This window comes from Somniosus microcephalus, chromosome 10 (assembly GCF_052327205.1).
Source record: "Somniosus microcephalus isolate GS21.2 chromosome 10, FLI_Smic_1.0, whole genome shotgun sequence".
NCBI lineage: Eukaryota > Metazoa > Chordata > Chondrichthyes > Squaliformes > Somniosidae > Somniosus > Somniosus microcephalus.
In genome coordinates, this window is record NC_140996.1 from 124,180,761 (window position 1) to 124,202,175 (window position 21,415).

The window sequence follows — 21,415 nt, forward strand, 5'->3', positions numbered from 1 at the left end:
GTCAGTGGGATGGGGAATTCAAATGACAGGGAGCTCGTGGCCACACTTAGACAGTCTGGAGGTTTTTGGCAAAGTGGTCACCTAATTTGCTTTGGTCTCCTCAGTGTAGAGCAGACTGCACTGTGAGCAGTGGATACAGTATACCAGGTTAACTCCTCTGTTCGCTCCATTGAAGCTGCCTGACCTACTTAGTGTTTACAGTATTTTCTATTTTTTTGTTTCAGATTTTCACCGTCTGCAGTTATTTGCAGATACCAACCGTGTAAAGTTGTTCTAATTAATTCCCTTTTTTATTTTGCATTTTTTTTTTACACAGGTTCTTCCTTTAGAAAATAAAATGAAGCAAAGAAAACGATTCCCACAAGCACTAACCATCGGTATGGGCATAGTCACTGCTTTGTATGTTTCACTGGCAACTCTTGGGTACCTGCACTTTGGCGATAGTGTTCAGGGCAGTATTACATTAAACCTTCCACAAGACATATGGTAAGATTTTTTGTCACATTTTATTAGACAAGTGCTTTTTCAATCTGGCGTGTATGTCCAGCTTTTCAGAATGTTTTGTAATAATTACCGTCTGGTCACTTTTTTTGTATTAGTATATTTGTTTTAATTAAAATGGGCCTTAATCTAGTCGCTATGTGCTGCCATGTGCTTTTTAAATTGCTTTAATTTAGTATGGTTAACTACAATAAAGATGTCATTTGACATCTTCCTGGGATCTGGAACTGCAGTGAGAACAATACTGGATAGCTTTTTTGTTTAGTAAAAAAGTTTGAATTAGGAACACAGCTTAGATATTAAGGTAGTGTATACAGATGTGATTTATGTAACCATTATATTATGTTGCAATTGGTATTGAATGTAGAACTGGCCTCTTCTGAGCAAGTGCTGCTCGTCTTGTGATTGATTTGCACAAAGGTTGAGAATAGTATTACTCAGTAGCACTGAGAATAGAATCTGTTCCACAAACAAGATCATGATACTACAGTATTGTCAATTTTAACTTGTCCAAACTCTGCTACCTGCATCCTGTTTTTCACTGGATCTCACTTGCACATCACCCCCTCCTCTAACTTTACTGGGTTCCAGCACACCAAATTAAAAATTCTTGTCCTCCTTTACAAATCTTGGTCTCATCCTACCTATGCAACCTCCTCCAGCTCAATGTCTCAGCCTGTAACCTACTATTGGCTGCTGTGCATTCTCATCTCATTTGGTGACTGAGTTTTGAGTCTCTTGACCCCACCCTCTGGAATTTCCCTAATCTCTTTCTGCCTTGCTACTTCCCTCCCTGACTTTAAAACCTCCTTAAAACTTACCCTTTTGACTGTCTTTGCCATCTTACTTATATCCTTGATCACCCAGTTTGTCTCTCTTCTATTTCACATAAAATGTCCCAAAGCATGTTTTATATTTTAAAAGTGCCACATAAATGCAAGTTGTTTTTGTTGTCTCCTAAGGTCTTGCCTTCCTCTATCGGTTAGAGCTAGAGGACACATTAATTGTGCATTAAGATGTAGTAACTTTGTTCATTAGCACTGCTAGAAGGTGCACTATATTTTGCTCATTCTCTTAAGTTGCTTCTGGCAACCAGTCGGTACAGAACTTGCTAACTGACCCTGCATTAATAGTATTAATATCTCCTTGTTGAGGAGCAACTGATTGTTTTCTCTAATTTCCTAATGTTTGACTTAATGGAAGGGACAGGAAAATGCATAATGTGACCTTACCTTGACAAAGTTAGCATGTGAAGAAACTCAAGGCATCTGCTACATTGCTATGAAACAGTTTATCTATACTTGAGAAAGCAGAGCTGAAAAGTAGTAGCACACTGTTTTGTAAAAATCTGAACTTTGAGTGATTGTCAGCCAGGGCCACTTGTTTATGGTCCATTTTTATCATATGGAAATCCAGAAATTTTACTGTTGCTTTGGGAGTTGCATTGTGAGCGCCCATCTGGTTTTTCATGAAAATCGGTAACCTTGATTATGTATTTAATATCAACTTGTTATTAACGGGTTGACTGAAATTTATTATGCCTGCAGACATTGACCTTGCTGTTCACACTCTATCATTGAATTTGAGGGTGTAAAATTTATTTCACTCCTGAACATGTTCCTCATGTTCACATAGATTATGATTTCAGCCTCAGTTTTTAAAAAAAAGACTGACCTGTTTCATGACTGTGTATGTGTAGATCTGGTGTTGAGCTATGTGAACTGGACAGCAAGAAACACTCCCATAAATATTTCAGTAAAGTCTTTCACTTTTTTAATAATTGAAAAGCAGAATGTTTGGCATTATGACATGAGACAATGCAGGGCCTCCTGGGTCCCATAGTTTTACCTGTGTCAATCAGAACAAAAGGTACTAGCGATGAGCATCACCGTGAATTACCCAACTTTTACAGATTCCTTCTCTATAAATTTATGGTTAACAGCTTAAAAAGCATGTCTCTACCATTATTGCAGGCACGTTCTGATTAGTTGTTATGCACCGGACCTCAAGAAAATACAGTGATTAAAGCTATGCAGAACTCCATGTGTTAAAAAGGGGTATAAAAATTAACTTTTGTTTAACATAGTGTCGGTGGCTCAGAGGAAGCTAGTCTCGGTGGCTCAGGGGAAGCTACTTCTATGTGTTTTAATGTATTTGTAACAATACAAGTAAAATCACACTTGTGTCAGAACTCTTCCATAATTATGTTTACACTTTGTGAGTCTTAATTCTCTTTCATTTGGGCATTCCTCACATGCTGTGGGAATTTAATCAAGCTTGATTGTTCATTGGGAAGCCATGTACTGAGCATGCATGCAAAAAAATTGGACCGTGATATTATGTGATATAGCAGCAACTTTCATCACCTTTAACATCGCAAAAAGATGCTCCACCAGGCTACTGAGCAGAACTTAGAGTTCAGGGAGCTGACTGAAGGTGAGGTTGAAGAGCTAGATTTTGAAGGGGCTTCTGAGGATGAGCAATGATGGAGTTAGATGGAAGTGCTTAGGAAAGTAATTCTAGAGTGCAGACTATTGGACGAAAGGGTCTGCCACTGATGATGTGGAGGAAAGGAAAGTGAAATGCAGAGTAATCCAGACTTGGAAGAACAGAAGGTGTAAGCTGGGATGTACAGGTAGAAAAAGGCCACGGAAATATTTGTAAATGAAGATAAAAGTTTCGAAAGGCATGCATAAGGTATGGGGAGCCATTGGAGGTCACCGAGGATGGTGATGCAGCATCAGCAAAATTTTGAACCTGATATGTTGATGCAAGAGGTGCAAGTTTGTTTGTGGACAGTGGCACTGGGAAGAATGGTGAGTACAGTGTTAAAGTTCAGTCTAGAACGGATGAAGGTATGGATGAGGGTTGCAGTGGAAGTGGGGTAAGTTGTGGTGCAGATGGGCAGTATTTTAGAAGTGGGTGGTCTTGATGCATTACCTTAGTTGAGTTTCTGGGCCCTGATTCTGTCATGGATTAAAATATACACAAATCTGGAACATTACCAAAGTGTGTTCTCTTTTGGATTTCGACCAAGGGGACAGAAAATTTACCTCATGTTTCCAAGCTAACCAGCTAGTCTGTTATTTACAGCATGGCAGAATAAAACTGAACAAACCTGGAATGTTTTACCCATCACAGAACAGTTCCATCACAGAACAGTTACAGCATAGAAGGAGGCCATTTGGCCCATCGACCCCATGCCAGCTCCCTGCAAATCACTTCAGCTAGTTCTACTCCCCTGCCCTTTCCCCGTAGCCCTGCAAATTATTTCTTTCAGGTACTTATCCAATTCCCTTTGGAAAGCCACGATTGAATCTGCCTCCACCACCCTTTCAGGCAGTACATTCCAGATCATAACCACTCGCTGCGTAAAAAGTTTTTCCTCATGTCGCCTTTGGTTCTTCTGCAAAACACCTTAAATCTGTCTTCTGGTTATCGACCCTTCTGCCAATGGGAACAGTTTCTCTCTATCTGCTTTGTCTAGACCCCTCATGATTTTGAACACCTCTATCAACTCTTCTCTCAACCTTCTCTGCTCTAAGGAGAACAGCCCCAACTTTTCCTGTTTATCCACATAACTGAAATCCCTCATCCCTGGAACCATTCTTGTAAATCTTTTCTGCACCCTCTCCAAGACCTTAACATCCTTCCTAAAGTGCGGTGCCCAGAATTGAACACAATACTCCAGTTGAGGCCGAACCAGTGTTTTATAAAGGTTCATCATAACTTCCTTGCTTTTGTACTCTATGCCTCTATTTATGAAGCCCAGGATCCCGTATGCTTTTTTTTAATGGCTTTCTCAACCTGCCCTGCCACCTTCAACGATTTGTGCACATATACCCCAGGTCCCTCTGTTTATGGCACCCCCTTTAGTTTAGTTTCTATTGCCTCTGCTCGTTCTTCCTACCAAAATGTATCACCCCTCACTTTTCTGCATTAAATTTCATCTGCCACGTGTCTGCTCATTCCACCAGCCTGTCTGTGTCCTCTTGAAGTCTATCACTATCTTCCTCACTGTTCACTATACGTCCAAGTCATTAATATATATCAAGGAAAGTAGTGGTCCTTGTACCGACCCCTGGGGAACACCACTGTATACCTTCCTCCAGTCCGAAAAACAGCTGTTCCCCACTACTTTGTTTCCTGTCACTTAGCCAGTTCTGTATCCATGCTACCACTGTCTCTTTTATTCCATGGGCTTCAACTTTGGTGGCAAGCCTACTATGTGGCACTTTATCAAACACCTTTTGGAAGTCCATGTACACCACGTCAACCGCATTGCCCTCATGAGGTTAAACTGACTGGTTTGTAGTTGCTGGGTTTATCCTTGCACCCTTTTTTGATCAAGGGTGTAACATTTGCAATTCTCTAGTCTGCTGGCACCAACCCCCATATCTAAGGAGGATTGGAAGATTATGGCCAGTACCTCTGCAATTTGCACCTTTACTTCCCTCAGCATCCTAGGATGCATCCCAACTACTTTAAGCACAGCCAGCCTTTCTAGTGCCTCCTCTTTATCAATTTTTGTCCCATCCAGTATCTCAACTATGTCCTCTTTCACCGAGTTTGACAGCAGCATCTTCCTTGGTAAAGGCAGAAAGAGAGAAAGACTTGTATTTATATAGCGCCTTTCACGGCCACCGGACTTCTCAAAGCGCTTTACAACCAATGAAGTACGTTTTTGAAGTGTAGTCAATGTTATAATGTGGGAAATGCAGCAGCCAATTTGCATACAGCAAGCTCCCACAAGCAGCAATGTGATAATGACAAGATAATTTTTTTTTGTGATGTTGATTGAGGGGTAAATATTGGCCGGGTAAATATTGGCCAGGACATTGGGGATAACTTCCCCTGCTCCTCTTCGAAATAGTGCCATGGGATCTTTTATGTCCACCTGAGAGAGAAGATGGGGTCTCGGTTTAACGTCTCGCCTGAAAGACGGCAACTCCCACAATGTAGCACTCCCTTAGTACTGCACTGGGGTGTCAGCCTAGATTTTTGTCCTCAAATCCCTGAAGTGGGACTTGAACCCGCAACCTTCTGAGTCAGAGGCGAGAGTACTACCCACTGAGCCACAGCTGACTCGGACAGTTGCAAAGTACTCATTTAGTACCTCAGCCATCCCCTCTGTCTCCATGTGTAGGCCTCCTTTTTGGTCTGTAATTGTCCCCACCCCTCCTCTTACTACCTGTTAATTATTTATATGCCTCTAGAAGACTTTTGGATTCCCTTTTATGTTAGCTGCCAGTCTATTCACATACACTCTCTTTGCCCCTCTTATTTCCTTTTTCACTTCCCCTCTGAACTTTCTATATTCGTCTGTCATGCGCACCTTTTCTGCTTCATCTTACTCTCTATCTCTTTAGTTATCCAGGGAGCTCTGACTTTAGTTGCCCTACCTTTTACCCCCTCATGGGAATGTACCTCAACTGTACCCAAACCATCTTCTCTTTAAAGGCAGCCCATTGTTCGATTACAGTTTTGCCTGCAAATCTTTGATTCCAGTTTACCCGGGCCAGATCCATTCTCAACCCACTGAAATTGGCCCGCCTCCAGTTAAGTATTTTAACTCTAGATTGCTCCTTGTCCTTTTCCATAGCTAATCTAAATCGTATGATACTATGATCACTGTTCCCTCGATGTTCCACTACTGACACTTGCTCCACTTGACCCACTGCATTGCCTAGAACCAGATCCAGCAATGCCTTCTTCCTCGTTGGGCTGGAAATGTACTGATCAAGAAAGTTTTCCTGAAGACACTTCAGAAATTCTTCCCCCTCTCTGCCTTGTACACTATCACTATCCCAGTCTATATTAGGATCGTTGAAGTCCCCCATTATCACTACTCTATAATTCTTGCACCTCTCTACCCTGCAAATTTGCTCCTCTGTATCCCTCCCACTAGTAGGTGGCCTGCAGAATACACCTAGTTGTGTAATGGCACCTCTATTATTTCTTAACTCTAACTAAGTAGATTCTGTCCTTGACCTCTCCAAGACATCCTCTCTTTCCAGAACTGTAATATTCTCTTTAATCAATACTGCCACCCCACCTCCTTGCTTTCCTTCCCTATCTTCCCTGAACATGTTATATCAAGGAATATTGAGTACCCAATCCTGCCCTTTTTTGAGCTAAGTCTCTGTTATCGCCACGACAGCATATTCCCTTGTGGCTATTTGCGCCTGCAGCTCACTGACTGGAATGGTAGCATAGTGGTTATGTTACTGGACTAGTAATCTAGAGGCCTGGACTAATGATCCAGAGACGTGAGTTCAAATTCCACCACGGCAGCTGGGGTATTTAAATTCAGTTGATTAAATAAATATGGAATAAAAAGGCAGTATCCGTAATGGTGGCCATGAAACCACTGGATTTTGTAAAAACCCATCTGGTTCACTAATGTCCTTTAGGGAAGGAAACCTGCTGTCCTTACCTGGTCTGGCCTATATGTGACTCCAGACCCACAACAATGTGGTTGACTCTTAACTGCCTTCTGAAATGGATCAGCAAGTCACTCAGTTGTACGCAACCGCTATGAAAAACAATAATAAGAATAAAACCGGATGGACCACCAGCTTCAGACACGACAATGGCACACCCAGCCTAGTCAACCCGCAACATCCTCCTCACTAACATCTGGGGATTTGTGCCAAAATTGGGAGAGCTGTCCCACAGACGAGTCAGACAACAGCCTGACAGTCATACTCACAGAATCATACCTTTCAGACAATGTCCCAGATTCCTTCATCACCATCCCTGGGTACGTCCTGGGAGTCCTCAACATTGACTCCGGACCCCATGAAGTCTGATGGCTTCAGGCCAAGCATGGGCAAGGAAACCTCCTGCTGATTACCACCTCCTGCCCCCCCTCAGCTGATGAATCAGGGATGGTTTAAACTAAAATGGCAGGGGGTTGGGAACCTGAGCAGGGAGACAGAGGAAAGGGAAACAAGGATAGAAGCAAAAGACAGGAAGGAGAAAAACAAAGGTGGCAGTCAGAGAAATCAAGGGTTTAAATCAAACATGGCCACAGTAAATAATAATTCTAAAAGGTCCAAGAGCATGAAGGCTTTGTGTCTTAATGCGAGGAGCATTCGTAATAAGGTGGATGAATTAGCAGCACAAATAGAGGTAAATGAATATGATTTGATTGGGATTACGGAAACGTGGCTCCAGGGTGACCAAGGCTGGGAACTCAACATCCAGGGGTATTCAATATTCAGGAAAGATAGGCAAAAAGGAAAAGGAGGTGGGGTAGCATTGCTGGTTAAAGAAGGGATTAACACAATTGTAAGGAAAGATATTGGCTCTGATGATGAGGAATCTGTATGGGTAGAACTGAGAAATACCAAGGGGCAGAAAACGTTAGTGGGAGTGGTATATAGACCCCCAAACAGTAATACGGTGGTTGGGGATGGTATTAAAAGGGAAATTAGAGATGCGTGCAATAAGGGCACAGCAGTTATCATGGGTGACTTTAATCTACATATAGATTGGGCTAACCAAATTAGTAATAATACTGTGGAGGAGGAATTCCTGGAGTGTATACGGGATGGTTTCCTGGACCAATATGTCGAAGAACCAACTAGAGATCAGGCCATCTTAGACTGGGTATTATGTAATGAGAAAGGATTAATTAGCAATCTTGTTGTGCGAGGCCCCTTGGGTGAGAGTGATCATAATATGATAGAATTCTTCATTAAGATGGAGAGTGAAGTAGTTGACTCAGAGACTAGGGTCCTGAATTTAAATAAAGGAAACTATGATGGTATGAGGCGAGAGTTGGGTAGGATTGATTGGGGAATGTCATCACTCAAAGGGTTGACGGTGGATAGGCAATGGCAAACATTCAAAGATCGCATGAATGAACTACAGAATCTTTTCATCCCAGTTTGGCATAAAAATAAAACAAAAAAGGTGACTCAACCATGGCTAACAAGGGAAATTAGGGATAGCATAAGATCTAAGGAGAGGACATATAAATTGGCCAGAAAAAGCAGTAAACCGGAGGATTGGGAGCAGTTTAGGATTCAGCAAAGGAGGGCAAAGGGATTAATTAAGAGGGGGAAAATAGAGTATGAGAGTAAGCTTGCAGAGAACATAAAAACTGACTGTAAAAGCTTTTATAGATATTGTGAAGAGAAAAAGATTGGTGAAGTCAAGCGTAGGTCCCTTGCGGTCAGAATCAGGGGAATTTATAATGTGGAAGAAAGAAATGGCAGACCAATTAAATACATACTTTGGTTCTGTCTTCACAAAGGAGGACACAAATAACCTCCCAGAGATGTCAGGGAACATAGGGTCTAATGAGAGGGAGGAACTGAAAGAAATCAGTATCTGTAGGGAAATGGTGTTAGGGAAATTGATGGGATTGAAGGCTGATAAATCCCCAGGGCCTGATAATCTACATCCTAGGGTACTTAAGGAAGTGGCCCTAGAAATAGTAGATGCATTGCTGGTCATCTTCCAAAATTCTATAGACTCTGGAACTGTACCCATGGATTGGAGGGTAGCTAATGTTACCCCACTATTCAAAAAAGGTGGTAGAGAGAAAACGGGGAATTATAGACTGGTAAGCCTGACATCGGTAGTGGGGAAAATGCTAGAGTCCATTATAAAAGATGTAATAGCAGAGCACTTGGAAAACAGTGACCGGATCGGACAAAGTCAACATGGATTTACAAAAGGTAAATCTTGCTTGACTAATCTACTGGAATTTTTTGAGGATGTAACTGGTAAAATAGATAAGGGAGAACCAGTGGATGTGGTGTATTTGGACTTTCAGAAGGCTTTCGATAAGGACCCGCATAAGAGATTAGCGTGTAAAGTTAAGGCACATGGGATTGGGGGCAAGGTATTGACTTGGCTAGAGAACTGGTTGGCAGACAGAAAGCAAAGAGTTGGAATAAATGGGTCTTTTTCCGAGTGGCGGGCAGTGACTAGTGGGGTACCGCAGGGATCGGTGAGAGGACCCCAGCTATTCACAATGTATATTAATGATCTAGACAAGGGAACTAGATGTAATATCTCCAAATTTGCAGATGATACAGAGCTGTGTGGGAGTGTGTGCTGTTAGGAGGATGCTGAGAAACTCCAGTATGATTTGGACAGGTTGGGTGATTGGGCAGATGCATGGCAGATGCAATATAATGTGGATAAATGCGAGGTTATCCACTTTGGTGTCAAAAACAGGAAGGCAGATTATTATCTGAATGGCAATAGATTGGGAGAAGGGGAAGTGCAACGAGACCTGGGTGTCCTTGTAAACCAGTCGCTGAAAGTAAGCATGCAGGTGCAGCAGGCGGTTAAGAAGGCAAATGGTATGTTGGCCTTCGTAGCGAGAGGGTTCGAGTACAGGAACAAGGCTGTCTTGATGCAGTTGTACAGGGCCTTGGTGCGACCACACCTGGAGTATTGTGTGCAGTTTTGGTCGCCTTATCTGAGGAAGGATGTCCTTGCAATGGAGGGAGCGCAGTGAAGATTCACCAGGCTAATACCTGGGATGGCAGGAATGATGTATGAGGAGAGATTGGGTCGATTGGGCTTATACCCGCTGGAGTTTAGAAGAATGAGAGGGGATCTCATTGAAACTTATAAAATACTAACAGGACTAGATAGACTGGATGCAGGAAGGATGTTCCCGATGGCCGGGGAGTCCAGAACCAGGGGTCACAGTCTAAGGATAAGGGTTAAGGCATTTAGGACTGAGATGAGGAGGAATTTCTTCAGCCAGAGAGTGGCGAACCTGTGGAATTCTCTACCACAGAAGGCAGTAGAGGCCAATTCATTAAATATATTCAAGAAAGAGTTAGATATATTTCTTAAGGCTAAAGGGATCAAGGGATATGGAAAGAAGGCAGGGACAGGGTACTGAATTTGGATGATCAGCCATGATCGCATTGAATGGCGGAGCAGGCTCGAGGGGCCGAATGGCCTACTCCTGCTCCTATCTTCTGTGTTACTCCTCCATGTTGAGCACCACTTGGAAGAAGCATTGAGAGTAGCAAGGGCACAGATTGTACTCTGGGTGGGGGACTTCAATGTCCATCACCATCACAGAAGCCAGTCTTCAGCCAATTCGATTCACTCCATGTGATATCAAGAAACGGCTGAGCGCACTGGTTGCAGCAAAGGTTATGAGCCCTGACAACATCCCGGCTGTCGTGCTGAAGACTTGTATGCCAGTACTATCTGCGCCTCGAGCCAAGCTGATCCAGTACAGCTACAACACTGGCATCTACCTGACAATGTGGAAAACTGCCCAGGTATGTCCAGTCCACAAAAAGCAGGACAAATCCAATCAGGCTAATTATCGCCCCATCATTCTACTCTCAATCATCAGCAAAGTGGTGGAAGGTGTCATGGACAGTGCTATCAAGCGGCACTTGCTCACCAATAATCTGCTCACCGATGCTCAGTTTGGGTTCTGCCAGGACCATTCGGCTCCAGACCTCATTACAGCCTTGGTCCAAACATGGACAAAGGAGCTGAATTCTAGAGGTGAGTTGACATCGCTGCAGGAGTTCCTCAGGGCAGTGTCCTAGGCCCAACCATCCTCAGCTGCTTCATCAATGACCTTCCCTCCATCATAAGGTCAGAAGTGAGGATGTTCGCTGATGATTGCAGTGTTCAGTTCCATTTGCAACTCCTCAGATAATGAAGCAGTCGATGTCCGAATGCAGCAAGACCTGGATGACATTCACACTTGGGCTGATGAATGGCAGGTAACATTTGCACCATACAAGTGCCAGGCAATGATTATCTCCAACAGGCAAGAGTCTAACCACCGCCCCTTGACAATCAATGGCATTACCATCGCCGAATCCTCCACCATTAACATCTGGGGGGGGGTCACCATTGACGAAAAACTTAACTGGACCAGCCACATAAATACTGTGGCTACAAGAGCCAGTCAGAGGTTGGGTATTCTGCGGCGAGTGTCTCACCTCCTGACTCCCCAAAGCCTTTCCACCATCTACAAGACACAAACCAGGAGTGTGATGAAATACTCTCCACTTGCTTGGATGAGTGCAATTCTCCAACAACACTCAAGAAGCTCGACACCATTCAGGACAAAGCAGCCCACTTGAGTGGCACCCATCCACCTCCTTAAGCATTCACTCTCTCCACCCCCAGCGTACCACGGCTGCAGTGTATATCATCTACAAGATGCACTGCAGCAACTCGCCAAGCCTTCTTTGGCAGCAGCTCCCAAACTGGCGACCTCTACCACCTAGAAAGTCAAGTACATCAGGTGCCTGGGAACACCATCACCTGCAACTTCCCCTCCAAGTTACCATTGGAAATATATCGCCGTTCCTTCATCGTTGCTCGGTCAAAATCCTGGAACTCCATTCCTAAAACCACGCGGACTGCAACGGTTCAAGAAGGTGGCTCACCACCACCTTCTCAAGTTAGGGATGAACAATAAATGCTGGCCTTGCCAGCGACGCCCGCATCCCAGGAATGAATTTAAAAAAAAAACACGCTTCGAGCATTTACTCACATGCACTGTAAACCTATCTTAGACCTTCATGTATTTTCTCTCTTAGCCTGACCCCTCCCAATACTGTACTATTTCTTACTCTAGTGCTATCTGTCTCTTCCAGTCCTTTTGTGCACCTTGTTTCTCCTTTCTCATTGTACATCCTGGTGCCCATCCCCCTGCTAAATTAGTTTAATTCCTCCCCTACTGCACTAGCAACCACTGCCGCCCCCCTTGCCCTTGGTGAGGATATTGGTTCCGGCTCTGTTGAGGTGCAACCTGTCCAGCCTGTACAAGTCCCACATCCCCCAGAACCGGTCCCAATGTTCCAGGAAGCTAAAACCCTCCCTCCTGCACCATCTTTCTAACCATGCATTCATTTGCTCTATCTTCTTATTTCTATACTCACTAGCTCGTGGCACTGGGAGTAATCCAGAAATTACCACCTTTTGAGGTACTGCTTTTTAATCTCTTTCCTAACTCCCTAAAATCTGCCTGTAGGACCATATCCCTCTTTCTACCCATGTCATTGATGCCGATATGAACCCCGATCTCTGGCTGTTCACCCTCCCCCCTCAGAATGTCCTGCAGCTGCTCAGTGACATCCTTGATCCTGGCACCAGAAAGACAACATACCATCCTGGAATCACTTCTGCGGCTGCAGAAACTCCTTTCTGTTCACCTAGCTATTGAATCACCTGTCGCTATTGCTTCCCCAGATTTCCTCTCCTTTCTCCACCCCCCCCTCCCTCCACCATACCCCTCGTATAGCTGAGCCACCGTGGTGCCGTGGACATGGCTCTGGCTGTACTCCCCAGAGGAATCATCGCCCACACCAGTACTGGTTAGAGAGTGAGATGCACTCAAGGGACTCCTGCACTACCTGCCTGGTCCTCCTTGTCTGTCTGGTGGTCACCCTTTCCCTCTCTGCCTGCGCACTTTTACGCTCGGGTGACCACCTCTTGATACGTGCTATTCACCTAGCTCTCAGCCTCACGGATGCACCACAGTGACGCCAGCTGCTGCTGCTCAAGCTCCGAAACCCGGAGCTCAAGCTCCCCCAGCTGATTACACTTCCTGCACACAGGAAGAGTCCTAGAGTTCCCACACGGCACAAGATGTGCATTCCATGGGACTGAGTGTGTCCTGCTATGCCTCTATTTAATAGACTTATTAACTAACTTAACAGAAATAAACTCGAGACTTAACATCACCAGCTACTCGCCAGTTTTTTTTTCTCTTCAGCTCCTTCCCTTGTGCTGATGTCACTTACCTCGCTGCCTGTTGGGTAGCACGCTGCCTGTTGGGTAGCACGCTGCCTGTTGGGTAGCACGCTGCCTGTTGGGTAGCACGCTGCCTGTTGGGTAGCACGCTGCCTGTTGGGTAGCACGCTGCCTGTTGGGTAGCACGCTGCCTGTTGGGTAGCACGCTGCCTGTTGGGTAGCACGCTGCCTGTTTGGTAGCACGCTGCCTGCCTGTTGGGTAGCACGCTGCCTGTTGGGTAGCACGCTGCCTGTTTGGTAGCACGCTGCCTGTTTGGTAGCACGCTGCCTGCCTGTTGGGTAGCACGCTGCCTGCCTGTTGGGTAGCACGCTGCCTGCCTGTTGGGTAGCACGCTGCCTGCCTGTTGGGTAGCACGCTGCCTGCCTGTTGGGTAGCACGCTGCCTGCCTGTTGGGTAGCACGCTGCCTGCCTGTTGGGTAGCACGCTGCCTGCCTGTTGGGTAGCACGCTGCCTGTTGAGTTTCAGCTTAGCCACTTGACTTGGACTTTTGATAGAGAATTACAGCGCACATATATAATTTATTACTGCGCATATATATTTCAGATTGTTAAGGATTTGTTGATCCCTCATGGTATTGCTTGTTGAGGGAGAAAAAAGTCATCTCTGCTTTCCTGTAACTGTTCCTGCTTGTCTTTAATTCTTTGTTTCTTTGTTCTGATTTTTTGCCTTTTTTTCAGTCTCTGACTCTTAGTTAGAGTCAATGAGAAAGTAAAGGTCAGTGACTCGTGTTCACCCTAGTAGGCCTCACCACCGTCTCTCTAAGCCTTCCATGTTTGCGCTCTTCTTCTCTCTTCTATGCCTTCACTCTCGCACGCAGTCCTGCATTTTCCATTTTTACAATCGGTTAGTTTCAAACTTATCAGCTCAGGGCCAGTGTAGAGCATTTCATGCAGGTGACACTACAGGCTGCACTGACTAGTTGGTTGGGTTACCTGAAAAACAGACATGGGCCTCCTTCCCTCCAGTGCAGTGCAGATGACATTTCTAGGCCCAGGCACTGTTGTTGCTGTGCAGCAGGTGGACCACTCTCCACCTCAACAAAGACAGAAGATCCTAGTTCAGTTATAGTTAACTGTGTGGCTAGGATTGAGAGAGGAGCTGGGGAGCTGAGTAGTTTTGGATGGGTAGAAAGTGCAGAGCTGGGTGAATCTGGTAGCTGAGGCTAGGGATGTGTGGGATAGTGTGGCTGAGGGTGAGGCTGGCTTGAGGTGTGGTGCGGTAGGGTGACAGCCAGCCGTAGGTAGTGAGTTTATGTATCTAGATATGCAGCTGATGGAAACATGATTATTTGGCACTTCCATTCACGTGCAACTGTTTCAACAATCAAATTGTTGCTACCCTTTGATAATTGGGTAACAAAGGATCATAGACTTGGCATGATCTCTAGAATAACAAAAAATGGGAAGTTAGAAAAATATTTTCATAGAGAGGTTTTATGAATGTCAAATGCTTTACCACAAATGGCTGCTGGGGCAGAGACAATTGGGCTAAATCCACGCTTCCTTGGAATGCAGGTCAAAGAACCAAGGACCACAGAGCTGTAACCCTACCTTCGGCCCACACACTTTTAGTTTAGTGGATATAAAAGAGAAAAAAAAAGAAAGACTTGCATTTACATCTCAAAGCACTTTACAGCCAATGAAGTACTTTTTTGGAATGTAGTCACTGTTGTAATGTGGGAAATGCGGCAACCAATTTGCGCACAGCAAGCTCCCACAAACAGCAGTGTGATAATGACCAGATAATCTGTTTTTGTCATGATGTTGAGGGATAAATATTGGCCAGGACACCGGGGATAATTCCCCTACTCTTCAAAATAGTGCCATGGGATCTTTTACGTCCACCTGAGAGCAGATCGGGCCTCGGTTTAACGTCTCATCCGAAAGACAGCACCTCCGACAGTACAGCACTCCCTCAGCACTGCACTGGAGTGTCAGCTGAGATTTATGTGGAGTGGGACTTGAACCCACAACCTTCTGACTTCGAGGCAAGTGTGCTACCCACTGAGCCACAACTGACACTGTAGGGAAAAGGCAGAGAAATTGAATGAAGTAGTCTGCTGTTGTTTTAAAGTTGATTTTTTTTTTTGGTTCAAAAAATTCAAATTCTCCAACAATTCAAATGAAGCAACATAAATGAAACAGCACTGTGCTTGGTTTACAAAAAATCAAATGAAGGGACTTTGAACTATGAATAGACTATAGAAAGCTGCATGGGTGTCATGGGCTGAATGGCCACCTCCTGTGCTGTAATTATTCTCCTAGGATTCTGTACCAGTCACTTGTTTTAATAGATCAGATTTATTGATGGGCCTGTCGATCTTGATGTTGCTTTCTCTGGGCAAAGGAACTGCGGCTCTGTCTCAAAGTGAGGGTGCACACAGCAGGATGGGATATATAACCTGATGTCAAGGATGCATTTTCCTAAAGGGACAGGGTTCCTGGTTACTTTTCTGTGTGGGATGATGGCCATTTCCCAAGTGTAGGTGAAAATTCTGTTTTATTTAAAGCATGAGGAACACCTCTATCTGGGAGTTCAGAAGTCCGGCTCTCAAAACCACTCTGACATCTTATGTGCAGTAAGGTGAATATGTATTGTCTATCCCCAATATGTGCAGTAAGGTGAATATGTATTGTCTATCCCCAATATGTGCAGTAAGGTCTTCTCTTCTTAGGCAGTCCCTCGGAACCGAGGATGACTTGCTTCCACATTAAAAAATGAGTTCTCAGGTGACTGATGAGTCCAATGCAGGACCTACAGTCTCTGTCACAGGTGAGGCAGATGGTGGTTGAAGGGACGGGTGGGTGGGGTGCTTGGGTTGACATGCGCTCCTTGCGCTGCCTGCGCTTGGCTTCCGCTTGCTCCCGGCAAAGAGACTCAAGGTGTTCGGCGCCTTCCCGGATGCTTCTCCTCCACTTTGTGCGGTCTTGGGCCAGGGACTCCCAAGTGTCGGTGGGGATGTTGCACTTTTTCAAGGAGGCTTTGAGGGTGTCCTTGAAGCATTTCCTCTGCCCACCTGGGGCTCTCTTGCCGTGCCGGAGCTCCGAGTAGAGCGCTTGTTTTGGGAGTCTCGTATCGGGCATGGGGACAATGTGACCCGCCCATCGGAGCTGATTGAGCATGGTCAAAGCTTTGATGCTGGGGATGTTGGCCTGAGCAAGAACACCGACGTTGGTGCGCCTATCCTGCCAATGGATTTGCAGGATCTTGCGGAGGCAGCGTTGGTGGTACCTCTCCAGTGCTTTGAGGTGCCTGCTGTACATGGTTCATGTCTCTCAGGCATACAGCAGGGCGGGTATCACTGCTGCTCTGTAGATCATGAGCTTAGTGCCGGGTTTGAGGTCCTGATCTTGAAACACTCTCTTCCTCAGGTGACCGAAGGCTGCACTGGCACACTGAAGGCGGTGTTGGACTTCGTCGTTGACGTCTGCCCTTGTTGACGGTAGGCTCCCAAGGTATGGAAAGTGGTCCACGTTGTCCAAGGCCTTGTCGTGGATTTTGATAATCGGGGGGGCAGTACTGTGTGGCGGGGGCAGGTTGGTAGAGGACCTTTGTTTTACGGATGTTTAGTGAAAGGCCCATGCTCTCGTACGCTTCGGTGAAGGTGTTGACGATAGTTTGGAGTTCGACCTCCGAGTGAGCGCAGACGCAAGCATAGTCTGCATACTGTAATTCGACGTGATGTGAAGATGCCGGTGTTGGACTGGGGTGGACAAATGCAAGAAGTCACACAACACCAGGTTATAGTCCAGCAGCTTTATTTGAAATCACAAGCTTTCGGAGCGCTGCTCCTTCGTCAGGCCACCTGACGAAGGAGCAGCGCTCCGAAAGCTTGTGATTTCAAATAAAGCTGTTGGACTATAACCTGGTGTTGTGTGACTTCTTGCATTTGTAATTCGATGACAGAGGATGGAACGACCTTGGAGCTGGACTGGAGGCGACGGAGGTTGAACAGTTTCCCGTTTGTTCTGTAAATTATCTCTACTCCAGCGGGGAGCTTACTGGGGTGCGATGGAGCATTGCAGCAAGGAAGATCGAGAAGAGCGTTGGTGCGATTACACAGCCTTGCTTGACCCCGGTTCGTACGTGAATTGGGTCTGTGGTGGAACTGTTAGTCAGGATCATGGCTTGCATGTCATCGTGAAGCAGGCGGAGGATAGTGACAAACTTTTGAGGGCAGCCGAATTTGAGGAGGACACTCCATAATCCTTCACGGTTGACAGTGTCGAAGGCCTTTGTGAAATTAAAGAAGGCCATGTACAGCAGTTGGTGCTGTTCTCTGCATTTCTCTTGTAATTGACGTGCGGTGAAGATCATGTAAGGTGAATATGTATTGTCTATCCCCAATATGTGCAGTAAGATGAATATGTATTGTCTATCCCCAATATCTTGATGCAAGTTGTATATACTATACCTAGTAATTTATGTTACTATTTTTAACTTGGGTCTCATTACTGCCACCATCTACATTGGTAAACCTTGGTTCACATATTAGTCCTGGATTGTATTTGTTAGCTGCAGAGTGTTCACAAGTGTGCAGAGGGCTCTGTATTGATACAATATCCAACATGAATATCATGTGCAAGGTGAACCATGTCCTCCTATGCGATAGAAAGTAAATGAACACAAGGTCAAGTGGGAAGAATCTATAATACTTTATCTGTTGCACATAAGTACAGTTTGAAAACGCAATCAAAAATTAACACAATCTGCTATCTATTCCTGTGAAATCAGTCATGTAATGTGCCAATCAGTGGATTGCATGATTCCCACAATAGTGAAACCTTTGGAATTTCTGCATGTGAAGCATTAAAAGTGACTTTATTCTAATACTAGTGTAAGGATGATAAAATAATTTTAGAGCAGACTGCTTTATCCCAATAATATGAACATTTTAGGCATTAAGGTATATTGAGTGATCGATCGTATATTAAGTGACATCATACAAAGGGTATGGATGACATGAAACTTATTTTGTAAGACAAAATATTTAAATACTGCTTCTGAGGCTAACAAGAAAAACTATAGTCCCTCATCATAGTTTGTACTAAAGTTTCTAGGATCTGTTTGCCAATCAACCAAGCCAAATGTGTAGCAGCTCTGAACCAAAAGTGGGTTATTTTGCTTTAATGTGTTTAATACGAATGTACCCTTGAGTAGAGGCGCATAGTTATTTAGTAACCCATGAATAGAAAGCATCAGGAAATAACTTTTTAGCTTTGTGCGTTTGATCTCTCCTTCTGGTAAGATGATGCGATCGACAGTGGCAATACCTTTTCATTGATGCAATACTGATGATGTTTGAATCCTCGACTGCAGTTATACTGCAAGCACTGGCCTGTGACTGGCACTTGTTTGTTTGTGCAACACGAGAATCACACTGTTACTCTGTTCTGTTGTAGTCTTTCAGTGATGGGAAAGTCAATACTGGACATCAGGATGTGTGTATATATAATGTATGTCAGGGTTATGGCAAGCATGCATGATCATTCATCAGCATATGCCAATCCAATTAGTTTGGAAAATGTTTGAATTTGCAGAGTAGTGCTTGATTAGTGTAAGAACATTCAAACCTGACAACCAAATTATGGTTTGCAACTTAATCCTTTTATTGTTTGACCAAGTCCTTGACACACGCAATGTCTCTAAGCACTAAACTTCCAGAGAAGTAAACAATATTGCCCCTCTGGGTGGAGACGTAACCTTGTCGACTCTTTCGATCCAGACTCACTCTCTACAAATTGTTAAGGAAAGCTCAAGATTGTTATAGGCCTCTAGTCACACACACTGTCCTTGATGATTCATTATGGCATGACCAGTGTTATTGTGAACAAGACCCCCAAAAATGAGGTACAGGAAACTTTCTGGTATCCGGCACTGACGGGACCGAGCTGGTGCCGTTAGATCAAAACTGCCGTATAAACCAGCGGCAATGTTAAAACATAGAGCTTTTCAGCTCCGCGTGAATCAACAAACCCTGTTGCTTAGCAACAGCTTCAAAACAGTCGGCTGCAGCTGCAAGCGTCTCTAGCTGAAGCTGTTGCTTAGCTACAGACCTTGCAGAGCCTGACTGGGGAAAAAAAAAAGCAACGAGAAGTAAAAAAACTTATAGAAAACTGCTCCTGAATTTTGCCGGTAGATAGAGCTTTCCGGACTTTTCGAAAGTTTCCTGTAGCTCCTACAAAACTTCCAGATAGTCAATCTGTTTACCATTAAGCATGCAACTAATCACCCTGTCATTTTGGTCCTGTCTCTTTATCTCAAGACTACCTTGTTTCACAATGTGGTGACAAAAAAGAAGTCAACAGGCACGAATCGCACATCCTGCACCTCAGCAGAAGTTAAACCGCACAGTCGTCTAAATTGTACCCTGACACATTAAACCCTAAAGAATCCTGGGAATGAACAACTTTAACCATTTCATTATTTCTAGCTATAGTACAAATCCACAAGCCATTCATAAGTAAAAAGAAAGCAAAAACCTATGAGATTAGACTAAATCCTACTATGTCTATTGGACTAGGGTATCTTGCATTAGATCTTGGAGCAGTCTCCTCCTGGGTTTTCTGCTCCTGGATATATTTACCTTCCATGCTGGTAACGGTGTCTGGATTAGTTATCTTAAATCTCGCCTTCATTGATCTGAGAAACTGGTACATCTAAATGACACACTTCTATCTGATTGTATCTGGCTGATATAGCCATACAGTCTTAATTTCTGTAACCTTTCTTTGTCAGCGATACTAGAACTAAAGGTTGAACTTTAGTGTCAAAAGCACTTGTATATCCTTAATTTCTCCAAAAAACCTCCCCAATTCTGTCGACAAATCTGAATGACACATGTGTTAGGACAGTTTAGCCCTTCTGGCGTTAATTACCTCATACAACCCTGTTGGTAACCTCCAAATCAATGAAGCACTGCCACCTAGACATACCAGATCACTTGTTTATTCCTATCTTCAGCTCTTCAGTAACAAAGGGTCTTGCACAGGTCCAGCCAAGGCAGGACGTACTTCTGTCGAACGTTTCCTTTAAGCTGCATGGCCGTGCAGTGCTCCAGGGATCCCGTGCAGCTGGCTTGCCAGCTTTTTCATTGTAAAAACCGCACATGTGGTATTTTGAATGGCCTGTGCAGCCCCTTAAAGGGACTGCGCGGCGCTAAACAAAATTAGAGGGAACATTGCTTACATCACCTTAAATGAGCCATTTTGAAGGCTTTTCTTTTATCCTTGGTAAGGAATGGTTTGTTTGTGTAAGCCTTCATAGTTAAATTAGAGTTAACCCTTCAATTTCTGAACAGTCAGTCAATTCTACTGGCTATATTTTGATGGCACATTTAAGGCAATTATTAGGGCATTTCTCCTATAAGTTGTATTGTGCTATCTACAGGATGCACTGCGGCAGCTCACCAAGTTTACTTCAACAGTGCCTCCGAGCTCTATGACATGTACCATTGAAAAGGACAATAGCAGCAAAATCATGGGAACATCAATACCTCAAAGTCACACAGCATCATGACTTGGACATATATTGCCATTGCTGAGTCAAATGCAGCTTCATTTTTTATGTTTCAAAATCCTAAAACTCCCTACCTATCTCCATCATGGGAGCACCATCGACCCAGTAACTGCAGCATTTCTAGAAGAGGGCCCATCTTCTCAGTGCAGCTGGGGATGGGCAATAAATGTGACTTTGCCAATATCATTCATATCCCATGAACAAAATAAAAAAAATATGAACAGCCAACAAGAACGAAGAAAACCGTACCAACTAAAGGTGATTGAAAAGCAGAAAAACTCATTCACTTTGCTTCCAATTTCCACCTTCCCTCACCTTCACATGGTCCATCTCTGACTCTTCCCTTCCTCGACTTCTCTCTCTCCATTTCTGGGGATAGGCTATCAACAAACATCCACTGTAAGCCCACTGACTCCCATAGCTACCTGGACTACACTTCCTCCCACCCCGCTTTCTGTAAGGGCTCTATCCCATTCTCCCAGTTCCTCCGTCTCCGCCACATCTGTTCTGATGATGCCCCCTTCCATACTAATGCTTCCGATATGTCTTCCTTTTTCCTCAACCGAGGATTCTCCTCGACCGTGGTTGACTTGGCTCTCAACCGTGGTTGACATGGTCCTCGAC

General features: G+C 44.5%; 1 protein-coding gene across 1 annotated transcript in view; it reads left to right on the top strand.

Moving 5' to 3' along the window:
* Positions 1 to 21,415, top strand: part of LOC147111683 (neutral amino acid uniporter 4-like) — a 371,254-nt gene that overhangs the window by 146,113 nt on the left and 203,726 nt on the right. The window contains exon 10 of the mRNA XM_085998789.1: positions 317 to 486. Coding sequence (XP_085854915.1) covers positions 317 to 486 — 170 coding nt within the window. The remainder of the gene's footprint in view (positions 1 to 316; positions 487 to 21,415) is intronic.